Consider the following 22,763-nt stretch of genomic DNA (forward strand, 5'->3'; position numbering starts at 1 on the left):
ATGTAAATTTAAAGCACCGGGGATGTAACATATCTCAACAGGGGGTTAAAAGGTTGCAGATGGGGGTTAATATATCATTGCAGGGGGTGAAATATCACACCAGGGGTTTTAATATTGCAGCAGGGCGTCAAAATTTCATAATTTGGTGAAATTATTCCAGCAAGGGGGGTTAAAATATCGAAGCAGGGGGTTAAAAAAATTGCAGCAGGGATATAATTAGGGTTGAAAATATCATCATGAGGCGTTAAAATATCATTAAAACACTATACGGGGGTTAATTGATCAAATCAGGGGGGTTAATATATCACACCAGTGGTTTAAATATCATAACAGTGGGGTCAATTTATCACAGCAGGGAGGTAAACATATTTCTCTTTTCAGCAGTTTTAGATTATTAATGTTTCATTCTTCTTTGTTCTTTTTAGTACAAACAACAGTTTTGGTGAACCAATAGGACCACAGACTTAATCTTAACTTTTGATAAGAAAATTGTCAGGTACATGTTTTTTGTTCATGGATGTGACTTGTCTATGTTTTATTTTTGATGCGTTGTATTTGTTTGTTGTGAAACAAAAGACATATTGTACATTGTATAACTTGGTTGGCAGTTTATTTTTTCTTATGTAAATGTTTATTTCCAAGGCGTTTCCTTGGCGAAAGAGTGAGAATGTTTGCATATTCACTGAGGTTAACTGCACTTCATAGCATGGAGCTGAAAACTTGTATAAATATTATGTAAACATTGACATTAAAAGTAGTTATTTCAGGGCCAAAATTATCCTTTATCGAATATCAAATATTATTAATGTAAAACAATTTATATATACTGTTGGGAAATGAAACTGTGCATTCCCGTTTAAATTGTAAAGTAACACAACTTCAAATGCGCATAAAAACAAAAAATGTAGATATATCGCTTTAATCTGTTATCCAATGTAAAGGTAATGATGTGGCACTTTTACACATAAAAAACTGAATAAAGTCTACTTTATCATAAACTCATTGTGAAAACTCTCCACAGAATGAAGTTTAAATGTTCTTATCGTAATGACAATTCGATTATTAAAAACGTGTATTTTTTCAATATCAGATTCGTGAATTTCCATTTTTATTAATCGTTAGATTACATTTCTAGCTCACCTGACCGAAGGCCATGTGAGCTATTGCCATCGTCGTCGTCGTCGTTAACAATTTTTCAAAACTCTTCTCCTCTGACACCACCTGACCAATTGGAACTAAACTTTGCATGAATGTTCTTTGGCATATTGTGCATAGAACTGACGTAGAGATTTTTTATCCGTTGAAAAACTTGGCTGCTATTACTAAAAATAGAACAATGGGGTCAGACAATAGTTTTTCGCATATATCTCCTAAACCGTTAAGTTTAGCCAAATTAGGACTGGGTAAAAGTGTTCAGCATGGTGAGATCTATATGTGGTCAAATTTTAATTTTGATATTTAATTTTTATATTAATTAAATTGAGAGCGTTATAGCACCATCAAAACTAATCGAAATAAACTCGATGCACTCAGTATGTGTTGCATAAAAATACATCCAACATACCAACGAAAAAAAGTCATGTACCGCAAGTATCAAAAAGTGACTGTCCTCATGCACGTAGAAAAGTTTTCATTGTCCGAAATTAAGCAAATAAAAATGTACAGGTTAAGATTACGTTTCAGTAAAAATAACTATCTTTTTTTCTAGTTTTCGAGTCGTTACTATTTGTATTGCTTACTAAAAGAAGTGAATAAGATGTCGTTTTTTGAAACGTTTAGGAAAAATATGGATATACGTTTGTGAATCTCTGTTGTTTCATTGTTGCTGTTGTAAAACCCCGGAAAAATATGACTCCGATTGCACCATCCTAGTTTCTAAGATAAGAGAGGCAATCATTTTCTTTTTGGAATTTACATTTACTGTCAGTTGCATCTAAATTTTGTTTACGTCAAATGATAAGGGTGCACTATACAGTTACATTTAGGCGCACTGTTTCACACACAAAGTTGACCTGGTCAAATTTTGTAAAACTTAAAATTAAACGTTGGTGGATATATTGTTTATATGTAGTTAAGCATTTACACATAGACAGATGTAACATATATAATGGTAAACAGCTGTAATTTAAATGAACAATGGTATCCGGAACGTTTCAGTCCCATGACATATTAGGTTCTCTCCTCAGCATCAGCTGGGTGATTTTCAAAATACCTTATTTGGCATGGACGTTTGGAACTAAAATTGTGAGAAAATGGATCGAAAAGGGTGCTATTATTTTGTTACCTTTTTTTTTAAAATATGTTACCATGGTTACTGGATTTTACAACAATAATCATTCACTTACTTATAAATTACCTGAACTTCCACACGCCAAGGAGTAGAAATATATGTACCTTTTATGACAAAACACTTGGAATTTCTGAGCTGACTGCCTCAAAACAGCTTTATTTTAATGAAATGAGACAAAGTTTTCAGAATTGACCTAACCGTATCGTACTACCTAAAGAAAACCATCACAAAAACAAATACGGAACAGGCCCGTAAGTACACCTCCTGGAACGTGTAACGTTCCCAACCCCACGCACACAAAGCACACGAAACACGATCCCACAAAGCGTGATCCAACAAAACACGCACACAAAGCAAACGATACACGATGCACGTATGACGAAACACGATAAACGAATGATCGTGTCCGCCGGAAGTATTCTTCTCAGTAATTGGAATATTTTGAAATATAACTTGCAAAACGAAATTAATAATGATTTATGATATAGAATGTACGTGTTCGTCGTATTTTGTCGATTGCTAAAATCTTACATGTTATTTTACATTAATGTGTATTATGCTTTAATAAACGCATTCTATATACACAATTTTTAAATGTCTATAAATGTTTTGATATAAAATCCCGTTAATTTTCGTTATGCATCGTATATTGTGAAAACATTGCCATTGGTCTGGAAGTATGTAAATGTGGAAAGTTTTTTTTTAAATTGAAGAAAAATTCTAAAAACAAATTTAGCTGATAAAGTGTTTTTACCATAGAATCAAATTGCTTTGAATATGAAATAAATATATAATTATTTTTATGTGTAAAATGTTCATATATTTTTGGATCATTTTGATAAAAGCACTCTATTTTAAAATAATTAATAGCTATGTCAACTAATGCGATACCTTCTTATTTGTCTAAAAAAGAAAATGTTGCATTGTTGGTATGAAAAAAAAATGACCATTTTATTTTACATGAACATTGCGATAACATTTGCATTAGTCTCTGAGTATGAAAATATTGAAATTTCATAAAATTTTGGTAAAATATACTTTTTTGAAGATAAAAGAGTATTTTGTGCTTATCTAAAATCATCTTATTGCTCTAAGTATGAAAAGAAAGTAATTTTAATGTGAAAAATGTCCATATTTGTTGCATATGGATCATTGGGAACACAATTCCAGGAGAACAAAAATACAAAAATTTCATAAAGTATTTGTAAAAAGTACTCTTTTTAAAAAAAAAAAAATAATAATTTAGCTATTTTAACTAATGCGATACCATCTTATTTTTCTGAAAAAGAAAATATTGCATTATTGATATGGAAAGTGTCCAGTTTTATTGTACTTGGTACATTGCGAAAACATTTTGGTCTTGGAATAGGAAATAGTAATATTTCATAAAATTTTGGTAAAATATACTCATTTTTTTAGGAAATAGAGTACTTTTGAATGTGCGATACCATCTAAATGCTCTGAATATGAAAAGAAAGTAATTTTTATGTAAAAATGTCCATATTTGTTGTATAAGATCATTGTCAACACATTTTCCTTGTTCTAGGAGAATTAAAGTACCAAAATTGCATAAAATATTGATAAAAAGTACTCTTTTTAAAATAATTCAGCTCTTTTAACTAAAGCAATACAATCTTACCTCTCTAAAAAGGAAAATATTGCATTGTTGATATGAAAAATATCAATTTTTATTATACATGGTACATTGTGAAGACATTTTCACTCGTATCCAAATATGAAAATATTGAAATTTCTTAAAATAAGGGTAAGATATACTGAATTGATAGATGATAGAGTATTTTTGACTTATGCGATACCATGTTATTTCTCTAAATATGAAAAGGAAGTAATTATTATGTAAACAATGTCCATATTTGTTGTATATGGATTATTGGGAACACATTTTCCTTGTTCCATGTGGATAAAAATACCAAAATTTCATAAAATACTGGTAAAAAGTAATCTTTTTTTACATAATTTTGCTATTAATGCGATACCATCTTATTAAATAACACTATACAATAAAGTTGAAAATGATAGCACTTTCCGTATATTCGTTACACCCTTCATTTCGTGCATTATAAAGCTAGGACATCGTTGCTTCTAGCAGATAATTGAGTTGATAATTCGACCGTCTTTGTGGATATAAACCACTAAAGTTCCCGAAATTCTTTCGTTACACAGATTTTAGCCGATCATTTGCACGATGTGAGAGACGCTGACAATCAGCTGACTATTCCTATACTTGGTTTAATTTTTGTTTTCGTGCTAACATATATACTCAATACTGTAAGACCCGGTTTGCAATCATATGTGGTGATTCGTGCCGGGCTGATTGGTTTCTTAATGCCCTTGGCTATCATTTGGGGTCTCTTACGGACGGTGTAGAGCATCGAAGCGTTTATACAGTCCCCGAGCATTGTCATACCCGTGAATGTTGGTCATGGTGTCTTCGGGGAAATTATAGTAGTAATGTGACCACGTTCATTCATTCATTTGATGTCGATGGTTGACCTAGTGATCCAAATTGTGATCTGCACACTTATATTGTAAACCCTACAGCATTTGCTGAATCTTTGACCCTGCAAAATACTTTTCGGGATAAAATCAACAGTTCCAAATGTATGTTAGACAGATAGGAAGTCAACTTACTGGTGCCAGTCAATTGATGAGAAATGAAATCACCAAGGCCAAAAAAAAAAATAAAGTTATGTTTCCGATCATCATTCTGAAATTTTGTAGCGTCGGTAGGTAGGGATTTATTTTTATTTCAATCTTTTGAAATGAAATAAGTCATGATAGTGACACCAAACTCAGAATACAATGAAAACCAAATATGCAAAGACTAAACAACTACATTGTAATAATTGTAGACTTAGTCCACAGCCAAATCTCTTTTGAGATTCGGCGCTTGAGATATTTTTTTTTGTTTTGATGGCGGTGGTCTGAGCTCATTTTATTATGATATTGTACACATATGTACAAGCAAGATAAATACATTACACATGCAATATTCTTTAAAAAATGTTTTACAGTCATAGTAATGTCAGATGGTGTTTTTTTTCTTAGAATATTTAATAGACATGGATTTGAAATTGCACAGTTACATTTACATGTGACATGCATCATTAATTTGATCCTCTATCCTACATAATAACATCTAAATTAGCTGTCCCGTACTACCATACATCGTGTTTTAAGTTACTGCCCTAGATTAATCCTACGAGGAGGAATGATCCGGCCAGCGAAAGCTATATTTTTATATAGCCCAGCTGGCCGAGTGGTCTAAGGCGCTGGACTTTGTGCAGGCGGTGTTGCCATAGATGTCACAGCGGTACGAGTTCGAGTCCCCCGAAGGGAACGACCAAAAATTCGCATCGCAAATTTGACAGTTCTAACATCGTTGGGACTTTTCAGACCTTTCTATACGTTTACATTGCCCTCCCTGTATCAGTAAGGATATGTTCAAATCCATAAAATATCCGCTTCAGTATTGAGGTCGATAAGAAAGTTGATGCAAGACTGATATCTGTAGATTTTGTCTTAATTAAATGTTGTCTGAGTTACCTTTCTTTGATTTATCGAATGCGCCTGCTGTCAATGTTTACATTTAAGATTTGTGCCACTTTATTATCATGTGTTTATTGCTGTATTGATATTTTGTTCTAGTTATTTCTTTATATATTATGTTCACTATTGGACTTTCAGTTTACAAACTACTTTTGAATTTTGTATCAAAATTCAGTCACCTGCGACATGTTTTTTTTATTTTAATGTCTGTCAACTAGTTGTATTTTATCAACACAGTATTCAATTGTATTCATTTTGAGACGTTGTTACAAAACTGTTCATTATTCTGATTTCTGTATTGAAATTAAGTTTTAATATTGTTGTTGAAATGGGCTTAATCATATGAAATAATTTCTAGTATTATATTATTACACATACATTTCAGATCTCTTTGAATCATCAGCATCATTCATTGATAGACTTGCACTTTTCATATTATTGATTGACAAGTGACGGTGAGTTCATTTTTCATCATCATTATCATCTCATGAATTCAGTTTTATATGTAGGTAGTTTCTATTAATGTCTGACAAATTGCTAGATTTGAATGAAAACTTTGATATTTATGTTTATTGGTGTTGGTATTTAGCTTGATCATGGTATACAATATCCCAATTCATCTAAATTAAAAGAAATGGCAATTTTCACAAGAATATTCATGCTTGCTTGCACTGCATTATACGTTAAGGAACAGAACTATATGCAATTTAGGCTTTAAATCGTGTTTTTGGCTAGTGTAGATTTATTCTAAAATATGTTGTTTACATTTTCGTTGCTAATGATATATAGAAGTTATAAATATCTTTTCCTATATTTGACTTGTGTTGTGTATTAAATACATATAACGATGCACATAGTAATGTTTCAACGCTAAATTTAATGTATTATTAAAACTCTTCATTAAGGACTGAGATCAAATACGCTGGATATTGATATTCGTTTGATATTCATTTATCCCTACTTTTAAGAATGTAAACTCTAAATGAATATCAAATGAATATCAAACGGTTATTTTTTTCTGTTCGATGTTTGTTTGATATTCGTTTCCGGTTTATATATTGAATAAAGAATGGATTTGAATATCAAAATGAATATCAAACAGGATTTTTTTTCTGTTCGATATTCGTTTGACGTTCGTTTCAGGTTTATATATTGAATATGGAATGGACTTGAATATCAAACAGGAGTTTTTTCTCTTCGATATTTGTATGACATTCGTTTCCAGTTTATATATTGAATATAGAACGAATTTGGATATCAAACTGAATACCAAAAAAAAAGGATTTTTTTTGTTCGATATTCGTTTGACATTCGTTTCCGGGTTACATATTGAATATAGAATGGATTTAAATATCAAACTGAATATCAAACAGGAGTTTGGTCTGTTCGTGTTGGTTTAATTTTGTTGAAATAAAGCTGTTTTGAGGCAGTCCGCAAAGAAATTTCTAGTGTTTAGTCATAAAAAGTGCATATATTTAAAATCCTTCCTGTGTGGAGGCTCAAGTCATTTATAAGTAATTTAGTGATTATTGTTATAAAATCCAGTAGTCATGGTAATATATTGAAAAATACTAGTTTTAGTATAAACCAAGGGTGCCTTTCCATAACTAACAGCCAAATACTATGTTTTATAAAATATCAGGCATTTAGACATTACCACAGCATGAAATCACGTACAGAATAAGTAGAAAAAAAGGTAAAAAATAATAAGACCCTTTTCGGTTCATTCTTGTTCCAAAATTTCATGCGAAATAAAGTATTTTGAGAATCAGCCATCTGATGGTATGAGATAACAATTAATTCCCCTTGAATTTTTGTTGTATACGAATGTAGTTCCTTTAATTTTAGTGTGTTTCTTCCTGATTTTTTTTCCCTTTTCTGTCCTAAACTTTATTGCTTAGTATTTGCTGCAGAAATGTAGGAAAAGGGTCAAATTTACAAGGAATTTTTTTTTAATTCTGTAATTTTATTTGAAAGTTGTGATTTGGTCCTATGGAAGAAGGTCAAAATTAAGGACATTTGGCAGTGGTCACATTTTATGCCCACAAGGTCTCCAAAGCATAGGTGCTAAAATTTAAAAAAATGATGGTGAATTTTTCTGGCACTCTTATAGATATCTGCTTTTATACATGTTTCCATATTGGTGAAGTTTTATTGAGTTTGAAGGGGTTGAATTTTTTTATATGTCAAAATGGGTCTGTTGGAATGCACTACGAAATTGTGTTCTTGTACCTATAAGAGAAGTCACATTTTTGTAAAACATGCTGTTTTATGTTTTGGGTATTTGTTTCTCAGAGTTCATAAAACTAACATGAAATGTGGCAAAAAAAGTTATTCCTTTTCTCATTTTATTTTCACTTTAGTGCAAAAATTAGTTACTATGGGATTTTCTATGTAAAACTCATAAAACTTTGCTGATGGCATCATGGTAAAATTGGGCAAATGAGCAAATACTATCTAATTTTGAGATTTTTGCACACACAGTGTCATAATAACAACAGATAAACACCATTCATAAGCAGTGGACAGAGTAAAGTTAAAAAAATAACATTTAGAATCTGTTTTTAACCTGCGGCAAAGGTCATTTGACAAAATTACGGTGTATGTCAATTGTCTCAACCTCTTGAAATACTCCCTTTCACTGCATCGGTATGAAATTCTGAGCAATGGGAGAGAAAGGTCCTTAAAATGTAAAAAACCATAATTTCCCATTCTGTTGCATACATTTTGAATAAATGTGCCACTTAAAGCCCTGCAGATAAAAAACAGTTACTTTTGAGCCGGTCATACATTAAATAACCTAAAAAAAACAAAAAAAAACTGACCTGATATGATAAAGAAATATCCAGTTGAGTTCATATGTACCACATAAGCATCAAAACATGCATTTTAAAATATTTTGTTCACTATTTTGTGGCTGTAGGGGTGAAATCTTAGTGTAAATGACATATTTACCAAAACCCACAGTTTTACAACCCTGGTCTTGGCCTGATTTTAATTACCTCATCTGATAGTTTACTCTAAAAGACTACCTCTGGTTGTTTTTAAAGTACATTCAATGTGTCTAAAGCACTTCCGAAATGAATTTGGGTTGAATCACTCTTTTTTAGCTTCTAAAAATGTGTTTTTATATAAGTACCCCTGCACCAGGTGAAAATGCTCTAATACTGCACTGACATGTATTAAAACACATATTTCTGACTTTAATCAGATGGAAACCTGACTAGCTGGTGTTTTCTACGTCAGAAACATGCACTGCAATGGAAATAAACAAACACAATTGAGAAAATCTATCAAATATTTGAATTTTATTTTTCAACAATTTTCTGTAAATCTTTGCAATTGGACTAAATATTGAATAAACTTTCCACAGATTAAGAATTTATTTGAGTTTCAAAAACCATTTGCATTTCTTATGGGTACAAGATCACAAATAATTCCTCATTGACTTTTCGTTGTATATGAATATAGTTCCTTTTTTTAGTGTGTTTCTTCCTGATTTGTTTTCTTTTCTGCCCTTCACTTTTTTTATTGCTTAGTATTTGCTGCAGAAATGTAGGAGAGGGATCAAATTTACAAGGGAATTTTTTTCATGCAGTAATTTTATGTGAAAGTTGTGATTTGGTTCTATGGAAGAAGGTAAAAATTCAGGACATTTGGCAGTGGTCACATTTTATGGCAACAAGGTTTCAAAAGCATAGCTGCTAAAAATTTTAAAAAAAATGATGGTGAATTTTTCTGGCACTCTTGTCAATATCTGCTTTCATACATGTTTCCATATTGGTGAAGTTTTATTCAGTTTTATATTCAATATATAAAACCGGAAACGAATGTCAAACGAATATCGAACAGACCAAACTCCTGTTTGATATTCAGTTTGATATTCAAATCCACTCTGTATTCAATATGTTATCCGGAAACGAATGTCAAACGAATATCGAACAGAAAATAAATCCTGTTTGATATTCAGTTTGTTATTCAAATCCGTTCTATATTAAATATATAAACCGGAAACGAATGTCAAACGAATATCGAACAGAATAAAATCATGTTTGATATTCAGTTTTATATACAAATTCGGTCTTTATTTATTATATAAATCGGAAACGAATATTAAATGAATATCGAACAGCAAAAAAAATCCTGTATATTCAATATATAAACCGGAAACGAATGTCGAACGAATATCGAACAGACCAAACGAAAAACTACTGATTGTAAAACGAAAGTACCACCCTTTATCAGAAACATCAAAAGTCCAGGTGGAAGCCGACCACGGCTTGTCACGAAATTTCACATGCTGCTTCCTAGTTACATATTCTCTACAGAAACTGGTGTGCCCAATTTTAAAATTATCGTTAAAACTTTTTAAAAAAGCAAAAAGTGGCGATTTATGACATATTTACGCAAATTTGACACTTTTTGTGTACTTCAATATACTTTTCATAGCGAGAAAAAATTGGGCGCAGCACTTTTCTATTAAATCAATCACTTCTCGTTCAGCGAATATGAAAATTTAGTAATTCTGTTGCGTTCTACCACCTGGACTTTTCGATTAAACATAAGAGCGCGTGGTATTCAGCCGAACAGCAAAGTCGAAAAAAGCGTCGTCTTTATTTGCAAGTGTCACGTGACAAATCATGGTCAGAATGGCGATGTTTTTAGAGGCACGATTTCTGATGGAAATTCGCTTCGTGTGACCATTTGTATTACCATCAGTAAAAAAATAAAATTAACGTTCAAATCTTTGATCATTGAGCTACATATTTATCTTTTCAAATCAGCGAAATTAATCAGTAGGAATGATTCTGTCATCTTTAAACCCTTTTAAATCACCTACCCCTTTATCAGAAATTTGCGGGTTTCCTGCAAAAAATTAGGACATCTTCACTTTCCGATTCTGAACAGGTTAGAAATTTCAACATGCTAAAGTATTCGTAATCTGAGACTACTTCACAGAGTTTGCAGTCATAATCTGTTGTGAAATGCAATTCTGTCAGCTTTTTCTAAATTACACATCGAGCAAGGGAAGTAATCCGGTATAGAAGTATTTGGAAGTTCCAAACAGAGTTAGTTTCAACCCATATATTCAATTAAAAATGTCTAAAACATTAAGCAACTAGGTTATAGTAAAAAGAAGAAAAGAGCTTTTTGTCAAAATATTATTCTTGCACTCATCTGTACCAGAATGACTTGTAAGCTAATGTGGATATTAAATACATGTTAATATTAACTTTTTTATTTTCTAATATAAGAAAACTATGCCTTAGTATTAGCATAAACCTGTAATTAAAAACAAGTCTATGGAATTAGAAATTCATTTCATTACAATGAATTCATTTTCATAAAATATATATTGATTCTTAAATATTAGAACTAAATTTGTAATTTTGAAAAAGATAGTTATTTTTTATATTGAGAATTCATATATTAAAATTTAGTTTTTGACATTAGAAATTCATTTTCATATAAAAAAAAATCAATTTTCTATAATAAAATTCATTTTTATATTTTCTCATGCTGTTGTCAATTGAATTTCATTTTTTTTAAATATCAACGTTGAATTTAAAAAAAAATCAGAAAATAATTTTTTTCTGTATAAAATATAGCTTTTTGTACACTTCGGCTCACTATACACAATGAAAATATTCTTGTAATGTAGAACCATCACCACGCAGTGCATATCTGTCTTGAATAACATTAAATAAACTGTATATTGCTGATTGTTTTAAGTTTTGTCCAATACTTGAATCTTTTAAAAAAAATCCAAGTGAAGAATACAACCACCAGTAAATAAATCCTCTATTACAATAACATAAACAAACATGTAAATTGAGATACATGCATGTATACACCAAGACACACATACCACTGTGTTTATAACTACAGAAAATATAAAGAACATACTTCCTGTCTTAAATGGATGGGACCAAGTGGACTGACAAGGAATTTCCAAAGTTTGTTCACAACATCTTCACACTGACTGTGGAAGGAGATTATCAAATAATTTTGTTAAAGTATGAAAAAAATTATATCATAACTTGAGAGATACAATACCTCCAACTGCATGTGCATGTATTCATTATCTAGATTCTAACGGGTGGAAAAATTCTGTCCAGACAATTTATTCTTTTGATATTTTTTATTGCTTTAAAATACAACAACAAAAAATGAACAGGATGTTTTACAAAAAAAAAAAAGAATTCAACATATTCATTTGCGGGCACCTATCATTTTTGCTGTCTATTAATTGTTTTCCGATGGCATGTATCCTTAATGACAAAACGAGAAGGGATAACATACATTTTTGTATGCACATACCAGTTGTGGAAGGTATATTAGGTAAAGTATAAATCATAGCAGGACATGAATACACAATAAGTATCATGAAATAGATTCTTACTTGTATTTCCATGTGCAGTTTCTGAGCAAATGAAAAAATATAATTCCTATAAAAATGCTAGGTTAACTGAGAAATGGATGGTTGAGGTATTGTTCAGGTTTGATAAATGAAAATACATGCACTGAAGTCTCACTTTTAGGAACAAAAAAAATAGTACTACATAAAACAAATGTAAAATTATAACACAAAATTGACTAGTCTGAACAGTAGCTTCATGATGTTGACTTACCCCATAGTATTTCAAAATTGCAAATACAGTTGACATCATGGCTATGTCATGATAAATCTTTGTATGGTATTTCACAATAGAGTCCATAATGTTTCAATTGTTTTCTCAAACTGTCAAAGCAAAACAAAGGGATAGGAAAAAAGAGGAGGGGTAAATTAGCAAATACTTCCAACATCTACACAGGATAACCAAGTTAGAATAGAATGAATAATGTAACTCATTTCCAACTTTAATTTTACCATACAAAGCCGCTTTGGAGGAATCGGAGTGCAAATACACGACAAAATTTAATGACAACGTGCTTTTTGGGTAACCTCCGAAGCATTGCAAATAAACATTGAGAACGACCTTGAACATGGAATTCCCTTTCAGATCTTGAAGTTCATTGGTCAACCTATCTAGAAAATCCTTCTTTTAATAGATATGGCGTGTGAAATGTAATTCTGTCAGCTTTTTCATTGGCTCAAAATCAAAACAATGAAATCTCGTTTTTCGAGAGGGGGACTTTCTATGCGTTCTTTTTCCTCATTGGTCTGTCTGAAATGTTTTTGTTAACGTCATTTAGCTGAAGAATTTATTTTCGTATATGATTACCTATTTTCTAATTGATTTTAATTAATTTAAAGATTCTTTGAAGCAGGGGAAACGTAAAATTTTCCCGTGAAATTTACCGCCGCCATTTTTAGAGTTATCTGCTCATGGGTCACTGCACTTTTTTCAATTCTTTGATGCTTAAACATATACGTAGTATGATAATCAGGATATTACCAAATGTAATACATAAATGTTATGGTCAAAAGTACATGTACAATGACGTATGCATGCATACATGAATGTTATGGTCAAAAATAGATGTACAATGACGTATGCATGCATTTATGCATACATACGTACTTCAAACTAATAATTAAAATGTCAATTGTTCCAGAAAGGTCTTTCCCACCAATTCTCTCCTGATAACTATCATGTTCATGAGAAATGACCTTTGCCTGACGGGTAATGGCTTATTGTGTTCTAACCTGTACAGACAGCTCGATCGACAGTATTTATTTCTTGTATATATTTTAAAAGGCGAGGTTTTTGACAATTATTAAATTTGCGAAATAGTTCTGATTCTTATAAGAAAGATGAATTTTGTAGTAACTGTGTTGTAATAAACTATTTCTTCCTGTCAATTTCATCAATACACTCAGTTGAGAGCAAAATGAACTTGTGATTTTCATGAAAATAGATAAATTCAAAGGGAGATAATTATAAAGTATTGCAAAGCAAAAGGTCTCAATTGTCACTTCCAGGTCAAATGGCCACCCCTCTATGAAGTACTAAAACACACTAGAATCATGCATTGTAAAGGTATTATTTGAGTGTGTATTGAACAAATATGGTCAAAATAAAACTCTGATTGTGGACTCTGAATTGGTACTTTTAAGTCTCTACAAAAGTATGAGTATTGTGTATTAGTGTGAATAATGTGCCTCCATTGTGTAAGTTGGAACCACAATGTCGGAACAAAGTGACTTTACAAAATTACTGTACAATAACTGTTTAAATATTTTGATAACCAAGAATTCGGTCTCTGTTCTTGCTATTTTAAGGCAACTAAAAGAGTTAATGTAAATTGATTCAGTACATGAGTACTTTGATTTTCCTCTTTTAATGTTAATACATGTTTATTTATGGTGATATTCTCGCCATGCTGTTAAATGTTAGGCCATAAATGGAGTTTTTTGCATTTAAAGATCGTAAATAGTGGTTTTTACTGATAAAAAGCTGGACATCCCCGATTTAGGTGCCCATCATAGGTCTAAGCCACTTTTTAAAAAATGTATTGGAAGTATACTTTTAAAGACAGTTTTCAGAAACTAGCATTCACGCATGTATTAACATTAGTTACTTATTGTCTTATAATATAGGGTTATTGCATGAATACCGGTGAATATCGTCCGGAGCAGAATATTATATTGCACGAGCTTGTGAGTGGTTTGAAAAGTAAGAACATACAAGGAAATTTAAACTTCATTATTCTTTATTTCCGTAATTCATTTTTCCACTTAACATTTGGAGTTACGGCGCTTTGACCGCATATACGTTCATTGTTTCAAACAAAATATATATTTGTCATACAACTAAATATGCATTCATGGATTCATTTGAAGCTTTCAATAAAAGTAGTGAAGGATTCTGATTAAAAGCAGCTAAGAAATTACCCTTGAGCACGAGGCAATTACACTCCATTATCACATTTTCATTACATTAATCATGATTAATGGATTACTTTAGAAAAATCTTTATCCATATTCTGTTTTTTTTTATATTAGCTTTATAAAAAAAATGCATTAATTACGGTAAGAACTGTTGTTTTCAACGTGTGCACCAATTTTCAAAGAGAGAGGTGATTTTCAATAACTTAAACAAAAAACTACAGCAGAAAAGTGCCTATTAGAGATTCAGAAATGACCATACAAATGAGGTAAAATATCTTGTCAAAGTTTGACAAAGAACCGAGAAATGCCAAAACATACTGCAAATCATTTAAGATCAACAGTGAAGGTCCCAAGTCTATACGACTTACGGTTTAAAAGTTTAGTGACCAACCGAACATTTTCATTTTAGGTCGCGAAATCGCGTAACCAGGGAAACCTCAAATCTTCTCGAAACTTTGTCAAATAGTACTGCCCCGGGTTTTTAAAAAAAGAAGCTTTCGGTTTGTGTGTATCTATAACGGTTTATGATATTTTAGCAAAATTAGTTTTTCAGCTACGGGGCAGATAACTGGACCGACAAATAATCACGTCTCACAGGATGAATTCCAAAGTCCCCTGTCAGATTGCAAAAGATTGTCAAAATCTTGTCGTGATACGTTCAGCCAAAACTTTGGCAAAACGCCTGGCGGAAAAAAAAGAATAATAATAATAATCAGAAGAAATACAAGAAGGTCTTCCCATTGAAATGGGAAAGACCTTAATGACACGAGTACAAACTTGTGTGAAGACATAAATTATCCTTTCAAAAAATGACATTGTTACCTATAAAAACGCTTTGTTACAATGTACAAATATATGTACCGAAAAATAAAAATTGTTTGTCAAATAAGGAGTTAAAATGTACCATATGAACCACGACATACCGTTTACGTGATGCTAGTACGATACCATTCGAACGTTTTCTCTCCGAATACGCCACTCCTGAACATTTTAATATGAAAAACATAGGTAATCGAATTTAATTTCGAGATAAAAAGGGCAATTTTTTACAAAATTTTATACATAATCTGTAGGATTTTTTTTTAATATTTCGCAAACTATAAAAATAGTGGATTTATAAATTATTTAAAGAACACTTGGCTGGCACTATTTCGTATTTCAAAAAGAAAAATGGGGGTCAACGAACTTTTTTCCTTGTGAATAGTAATATGAAATCCTATTATATTTCTAAAGGATATTTTCCCTCAAACTATCTCCCTTTTGAAAGAATTTTTTCGCCAATTATCCCCCTTGAAATAGGCTTATTCTAAATAATGAAATGTAATTTTACCATACTACAGTTCATGTCAAAAATTCTTTTCAAATAATTAAAACAAAATAATTTTATATTGTTTTTAACACTATTAGTGAATAAAAAATATATATGTCTGTATGATGTATGATTGTGCACGATGACAGAAAAGAATGGTCCATGCATGTAACAAGTATGATTATTATTATTATTACGTGTGTACAATATTTGTATAACGCATTATCTAATTATGCAATTACTCTAAGTGCTTTACATGTTAAAACATATGAAATACAGTCACAATATATCAATATATGAAAATGATTAGCATATATAACAATTTTGAGCCCAATTGCATAGATAAAATCATTAAGTGGATACACGTTAAAAAATTAAAAAAAGCAATAGTCCAAAAATAAATTAAAATATTTTAAAGCTGCATGAGCTGTCAAATTTGTCCAGTTTTGATTCTACACAATTTTGCTGATTCAATGAAATAAGTTTGTAGTATTGCAATTGAAGCAATCAATGTCGATAATACCTACAGAATATTGTGAAAATAACGTTTCTTTAATCAAAGAAGATCGATAACTCTGATCTAATTATTTTTCGCCATTACTTACGAAGATTGCCGACAGGACATACACATGGGTTACAAATACTTTAACCTGGGTAAAAAAAATAACAATAACGGATACATAAGTAAGCAGGTGTTTTGTTTTCATTTCATTTCATCTATTTCTAATGACCATATTTGAGCCACATTATATCACAATACGTAAATTTCAAAATGATCCTTGCGTTATTTTCTTTTTTCTTTAACGGCTTGAGTCCGTCGGTCTTCCTTGCCATTGATTAACCACTTTCGCTTTGCAATCAGATTTGTTACTAAAGAAGCGACCCTTACAGCACATGTACGGATTAAGGTCACCAGAAGTCACATGCATACGAAGTTATCTAGGTAGATTTTTTGTCTTGCAAGACAATAAATACATTGACACCTATTTCATGTATTTAATGCATTTTATGTGTGGATGTCAAATGCAATTATATAATATATACGTACAGTTATTTTTTCCCCATTTCGATTTCATGCAGGAAACAAGGCCTTGACAAGTACAAGTGTGTGTATTTGTAGAATGAAGGAAGTACATATACAAAATGCATGAACATGTTAAGAATCTGCTGTATTTTATTGGTAAGTAGAGTAAGTTAGTTGATAAAGAGAACTATTCTCAACAGAGAACGAGATGCCGTGTGTCTAAACAAGGGAAATGAAAAAAGCAAAGCATACAAAGGGAATAGTAGCAAACAATTGCAGACCTAATCACACATCAAACAGGAACTAAAACATTCACACATAAGCAAGCTACACGAACCAGGGTGCATAATTAACAGTACTGAAGTCACGATGGGGCGGAAATGTATAAATTCAAATTATAAAATAAGACTTAAATTAGTATGATCAGTGATGAACATCCCAAATGTGCATTAATAGAGACATGTACAATAAGTACCAAACCGACTTAGTGACGTCATGAACTAATCGGAAGCTATCGGTAAAAATCAGTTTAAGTTACAGACCACCAATTCAACCAATGAGCATTTGGAACGTAGGCAAAAATAGTCCTACGCAGAATTACCCCTGTTCCTCATAGTGCTGTGAAAAAAGTTCTCATCTTATTTAAAACATTTAAACAGTTTGATAGTTAAAAATACAAATTATTTAATCAGAACATAACAATAAAAGGTCAAGCGAAATTGTTACTGTAGCATGAAGCAAACTTTGGCATGTCTATCAAATTTGTAGAGTAAACGATACATGTATGTACATTTCAGGGCATAGGTATGGTGTGCCATACTTATACATTTAAGTGTCCGGTGGTGTCTCATTGGAACCTAATAGCTGCTGAAACATGTGAATCTGTTGATAAGTATGTTTGCTTAGAAAATGTGCTTAAAGGAACATACCAGCAAGGCTGTTCTGGTATCGATTATAGTAGACCTGGTAAGACTATAACATATATCATACCCTATAGGAACCATCATGTCTGCCTATCTGTTCGATCGTCCATTTGTTTATCCAAATTTCTACCCAAAAAATGGACTTTGAAGGATTTGGCAAAATATGTAGATGTGGAATGTTAAAGTTATAAATCATAAGTAGATTTGCATGAAGAACTACAACATTAGGAATGTAGGTGTTAAATATTGTACGCCGAACATCTACGACATCGGTCAAAGGATTTTGTTGAAATATAATAGGAAGGTTTAGTGTCAAATGTAGACGTACGCAAAGGAATATTGTCATCAGAGGGCTTGAAAGGTCTATGTAAAATACATGTAAGGAAATCACTTTAGGGATTTGAATGAAATTGTGAAAGGAGTTTGGGCATCACATACAGGTGTACAAGTTTTGTTGGAGGAATCGACAGATAAATAATCCAAAGCTTTATCAATTTAGCAGTTCATACAAATAAGAAAGTGCGAAATTTAGAAAATGTGTTTAAATACGGAAGCCATAATTTGTCAATGAATGCTTATTATTTCTTTATTTCGAAATTCCTTTTTTATAAAGACGTTTAAATCATTATTTCTATTTGAAATATATATATCAGATTAGATTTTCAGAAAACATGTCTTAAACGGTTTAATTTGTTTTAATTTACCTGTTTCAGGATCAAAACTAGTATTTCAACCATTTTTTAACCGAGCGCCATGTTTTAGTCACCGGTATCAGCCATTCAGCTTTTCAACATTCAAGAACACTTTTTGTGTGTTAAAAAAGTCGTTATGTGAAGAGGAGGGTCAAGTAACATTCATCTCAAACTATACAGACAAAGACACAAAATGTAGATGTGACTACACAAGAGGATATGTATTTGTTACACAACCAAGTAACAAATGCTTTTGTGTGCCTTCAATGGAGGACTGTACCTGTTTCAAACCGAGATGCGCCACTGTCAGTCAAGGTAAATGCTTGAAATTAATATATTGCATTGATTATGTATTTCATTAAAACTTAGTTGTCATATCTTTATACAGCTTTGTGCTTATTTATTTTTAAATAACTAAACAATTCGATATCAAAGTAAATGACTCACGGTCAATAGAACTAAAACAAAATATGGAATACAAGCAAGCTAGCATCTTCTATATGTAATGTATTCAAACTAAAGAATACAAACTCCTATTATAGAGTTATTAACTTTATAAAAGCCTTAGACCTGATTTTTTAACAAATTTTGTCTTCCAGATTATGAATGTTCTAACAGTAGTTCTAGAAACAGTGTGTTTGAATGTCCAAAAGTTATCAACGGGTAAGTAAAGATTCAACAGTCAATCACTTCATTACTACAGCTTACTTTCTAGGTCTGACCTCTTCTGATATCAATTACAATGAATGAATTTTTATTGCATAAGTAACATGACTGCTATAGCACAATACATATATTACATATACAACAAATGGCAGAGAACAAACAAAGCTGAATACAATACTAACTATAGTAGTTGTAACAATGCAGTTCTATGTTTCCAAGCTATTTTTAGATACAAACATAATTTTCAGATTTGGCAGTAATCAAAGTTTTAAACTTATAGGCATTTGGCCATGAGCAATAATATCTTGGTAAAAAACGAAATCTAAAATGTCTAAATGCTGGACAAAGTAAACTACAGGAGATGTACAGAACGCCCATTATTAATTATAATGCTTCAAATGAATTATCTAAATCGATTGACTTGTATTCATGTATGTCAACCTTGTATGTGCCACTGGTACCAAATTTTGTGTTCTTCTCAATTTCATAAAAGATAGATGTTAATTTCTTGAAACGACAACATGTTTACCAAGGTAGGTGTGTAGCAAAACCACCGATATATAACTACACATCATCAAATGTGAATTTGATATTCAACTTTGTCTTTCATACTCCCTTTATTCATTGCTTGCTAATTGTACATTTTTAAGAACTGAAAAAAACCGGTGGTGTGGACTATTTCAAACATTTTACGCTGCTTCTTTTTATAGTGCCGTAACAACATTAGTAGAATAAAATATACTTGAAGTTTGTCTTTTTAAATTAATAATAAAAATAATAAAAATGTTAAACAATGACCGTACATAAATGCTTAAAACTTTCAAGTAGAGAAAATGTCTGTTTTCATCTATTCAACAATAATAATTGTTCAAATAATTGTTACAAGATGATTTTGAACACCTCCTTTTTAAGTGATTAATGTTGATACACAGTAGTGCTCATAAAAACGTCTCACCGTTATCAACTGCCCTTAAAGGGAAAGACCACCTTTGTATTAAGTTCGACTCTGATGATAAATCATACCCACGTAAACATAAATGAATAACCTTTAATGCAAAATGCTATGCAAAGTTCGAAATCTTTGAAATATATGTAAATAGCCATCTTGCACAGTTCCCCTTTCTGAAGGAAGATCATAAGCAGACTTCAGGTGCGAGATCACAATTAATTCCCCATGACTTTTCGTTACATACAAATATAGTTCCTTTGTTTTAGTGTGTTTCTTCCTGATTTTTTTTCTTTGCTGTAATAAACTTTATTGCTTAGTATTTACTGCAGAAATGTAGGTCAAGGATCAAATTTACAAGGTTTTATTTTCGTTCTGTAATTTTATATGGAAGTTGTAATTTGGTCTTATGGAAAAAGGTCAATATTTAGGACATTTGGCAGTGGTCACATTTCATGTCTACGGGGTCTCCGCAGCAAAGTTGCTAAAAATAAACAATGATGATGAATTTTTCTGGCACTCTTATAGAAATCTGCTTTTATACATGTTTCCATATTGGTAAAGTTTCTTTTGGACTTATTAGTACCTTTAGACTAGAAACCACTAATTCCACTTCCCATAGGCTTCTAGGTTAATTTCACAATATTCAATGGCTTCTCTGGATTTTACCTTAACTTTAACCTGCAGAGGACTTATATCGGGATGATTCTACATATGTCAGCTCATAATCCTCAGAATGACATGTGGGGTTAGCAGACTTGCAGTGCAGTACTGGTCACCGGAAACGAAGGGTCTATAAATAGCATGGGCAATCCCAGTGTTTTCACAAGATAGGGATATGTTTAGAAATCATTTTGGAGATTAGGCTTCACATCACAAAAGCAAAATGCACCTATAAAATGTACAGAAATGTTTTTCCTTTCGGAAACTGTTTAAATGTTTTAAATAAGATGAGAACTTTGTTCACAGCACTATGAGGAACAGGGGTAATTTCTGCGTAGGACTATTTTTGCGTACGTACCAAATGCTCATTGGTTGAATTGGTGGTCAGTAACTTAAATTGATTTTTACCGATAGCTTCCGATTAGCTCATGACGTCACTAAGTCAGTTTGGTACTGATACAAGTACTGCACATAATATGTAAACAAAGAATACTCCGTAAATATGTCTACGATCCTGTTTATCTAATCACCAAAACATGTTGTTTTGTGAAGCTTACGTTTGCGGAAATGAGAATACTTCAAAAGTTTTTGATCGGCAACAGGAACATCCTTTGGAAGTAGATTTTCCTATGGCATACTAGTCTTCTGGCATCAACCCTGTTGTTCGTCAATGTTGTCTGAAACTTGCATACATGTTGTGCCTCAATCTCTTCTGTTTATTTTGGGTTGGATTATAGGGGAAATGTCCCATATTTTCAATTTCTTCGGACATCGCAATCAATTACCTATTTACTTTCACTTTACAAACCGACTTCGTGACGCCACAACTCAACGGATCATGGTGGCACCCAATAGACGCGGGAAATTCTAATTTCCTAACTTTCAATCGCAATTAATTAGTTAAGAAAAGAAAGTAATTTTATTACAATTTAATTTTCATGAACATTTAAGAGGCTAGTTTCGATATTTATGATTTGCACATTAACATGGACTTCTACTTAAATATGTATATTGGTAAATGATAAAATTTTCAAGCTATTGTCTATTCTTTGAACCTTGTTTTCACCTAATTGCATCCCTATGTAAAAAGTCATTTTGGAGTATTGTACTACATCGATTCTTTCCTATTCATTACTTTACAGCCTTCGGAAATCGTGATGCTGGCAGTTTATTATGGTGTTTGTCCTGAGTTAGCTTTATATAACTATGAGTGTTCTTTATGAGGATATCTCATTTGTCCATATTTTTGTAGAGGTATGCAATGAAAAGAATTGGATATATTATTGAATGAATTTATGGTTTGTTTGTGTGTTGCTTCAGCTAATTTCTGAAAGTGGGATGGTTGCTACAAAATATAAAACTACTTTGCACCACTTCAGATTTAATGCACCTGTCCACAGCAAAGAGATGTTTGTCATCATTTTGTCTTTGTGTGTTTACAAGTTTTTAGTCTGAAAGTTTGATTTGAGGAATTGTCCTCGATTAGTTACCATGGACTTTTATTATTTTGTTGTTGGGGTCTCTTCCAAAGCATACTTAGAGGTGTATTTCCCGGAAGTATTTACTGTATTTTGTATAAAGGTTATACGTTGCTGCATTTTGTACGTTCATTCTCTATATTGATGGCTTTTCTTGATGAAATTGAAAATCTATTGATGATCTGGCAGCGGTATGACTTTGTCTCCTTAGTTTTTGGTAATAAATTATAGGCAAACGGACAAATTTAAAACACTTCAAAAGTCGACTTTTCTTATTAAAATATTTTTTGAAAAACAATTAGAAGAAAAACACATTAGTTGGGATATTTTATTTCAAGAGTGAGGTGTTTTAGGATTGTTACTTTT

At 31.6% G+C, this 22,763-nt stretch overlaps 1 protein-coding gene across 9 annotated transcripts in view; it reads left to right on the forward strand.

The window, feature by feature from the left end:
• LOC148607488 (uncharacterized) overlaps positions 1–22,763 on the forward strand; it is a 46,765-nt gene that overhangs the window by 2,748 nt on the left and 21,254 nt on the right. For 3 of the 9 annotated variants that reach the window (XM_088546856.1, XM_088546855.1, XM_088546862.1), the window contains exons 2-7: positions 426–496; positions 6,246–6,315; positions 17,086–17,185; positions 17,827–17,995; positions 18,666–18,959; positions 19,244–19,307. In XM_088546856.1, coding sequence (XP_088402982.1) covers positions 17,153–17,185; positions 17,827–17,995; positions 18,666–18,959; positions 19,244–19,307 — 560 coding nt within the window. In that variant the 5' untranslated portion in view covers positions 426–496; positions 6,246–6,315; positions 17,086–17,152. Of the gene's footprint in view, positions 1–425; positions 497–6,245; positions 6,316–14,405; positions 14,482–16,588; positions 16,690–16,758; positions 16,949–17,085; positions 17,186–17,826; positions 17,996–18,665; positions 18,960–19,243; positions 19,308–22,763 lie in introns of those variants that run through there. The other 6 variants (XM_088546863.1, XM_088546864.1, XM_088546857.1 and 3 more) reach the window with 5 other exon arrangements.

Source organism: Perna viridis, chromosome 9 (genome assembly GCF_037379345.1).
Source record: "Perna viridis isolate PV_CMFRI_1.1 ecotype Kerala chromosome 9, ASM3737934v1, whole genome shotgun sequence".
Classification (NCBI taxonomy): Eukaryota; Metazoa; Mollusca; class Bivalvia; order Mytilida; family Mytilidae; genus Perna; species Perna viridis.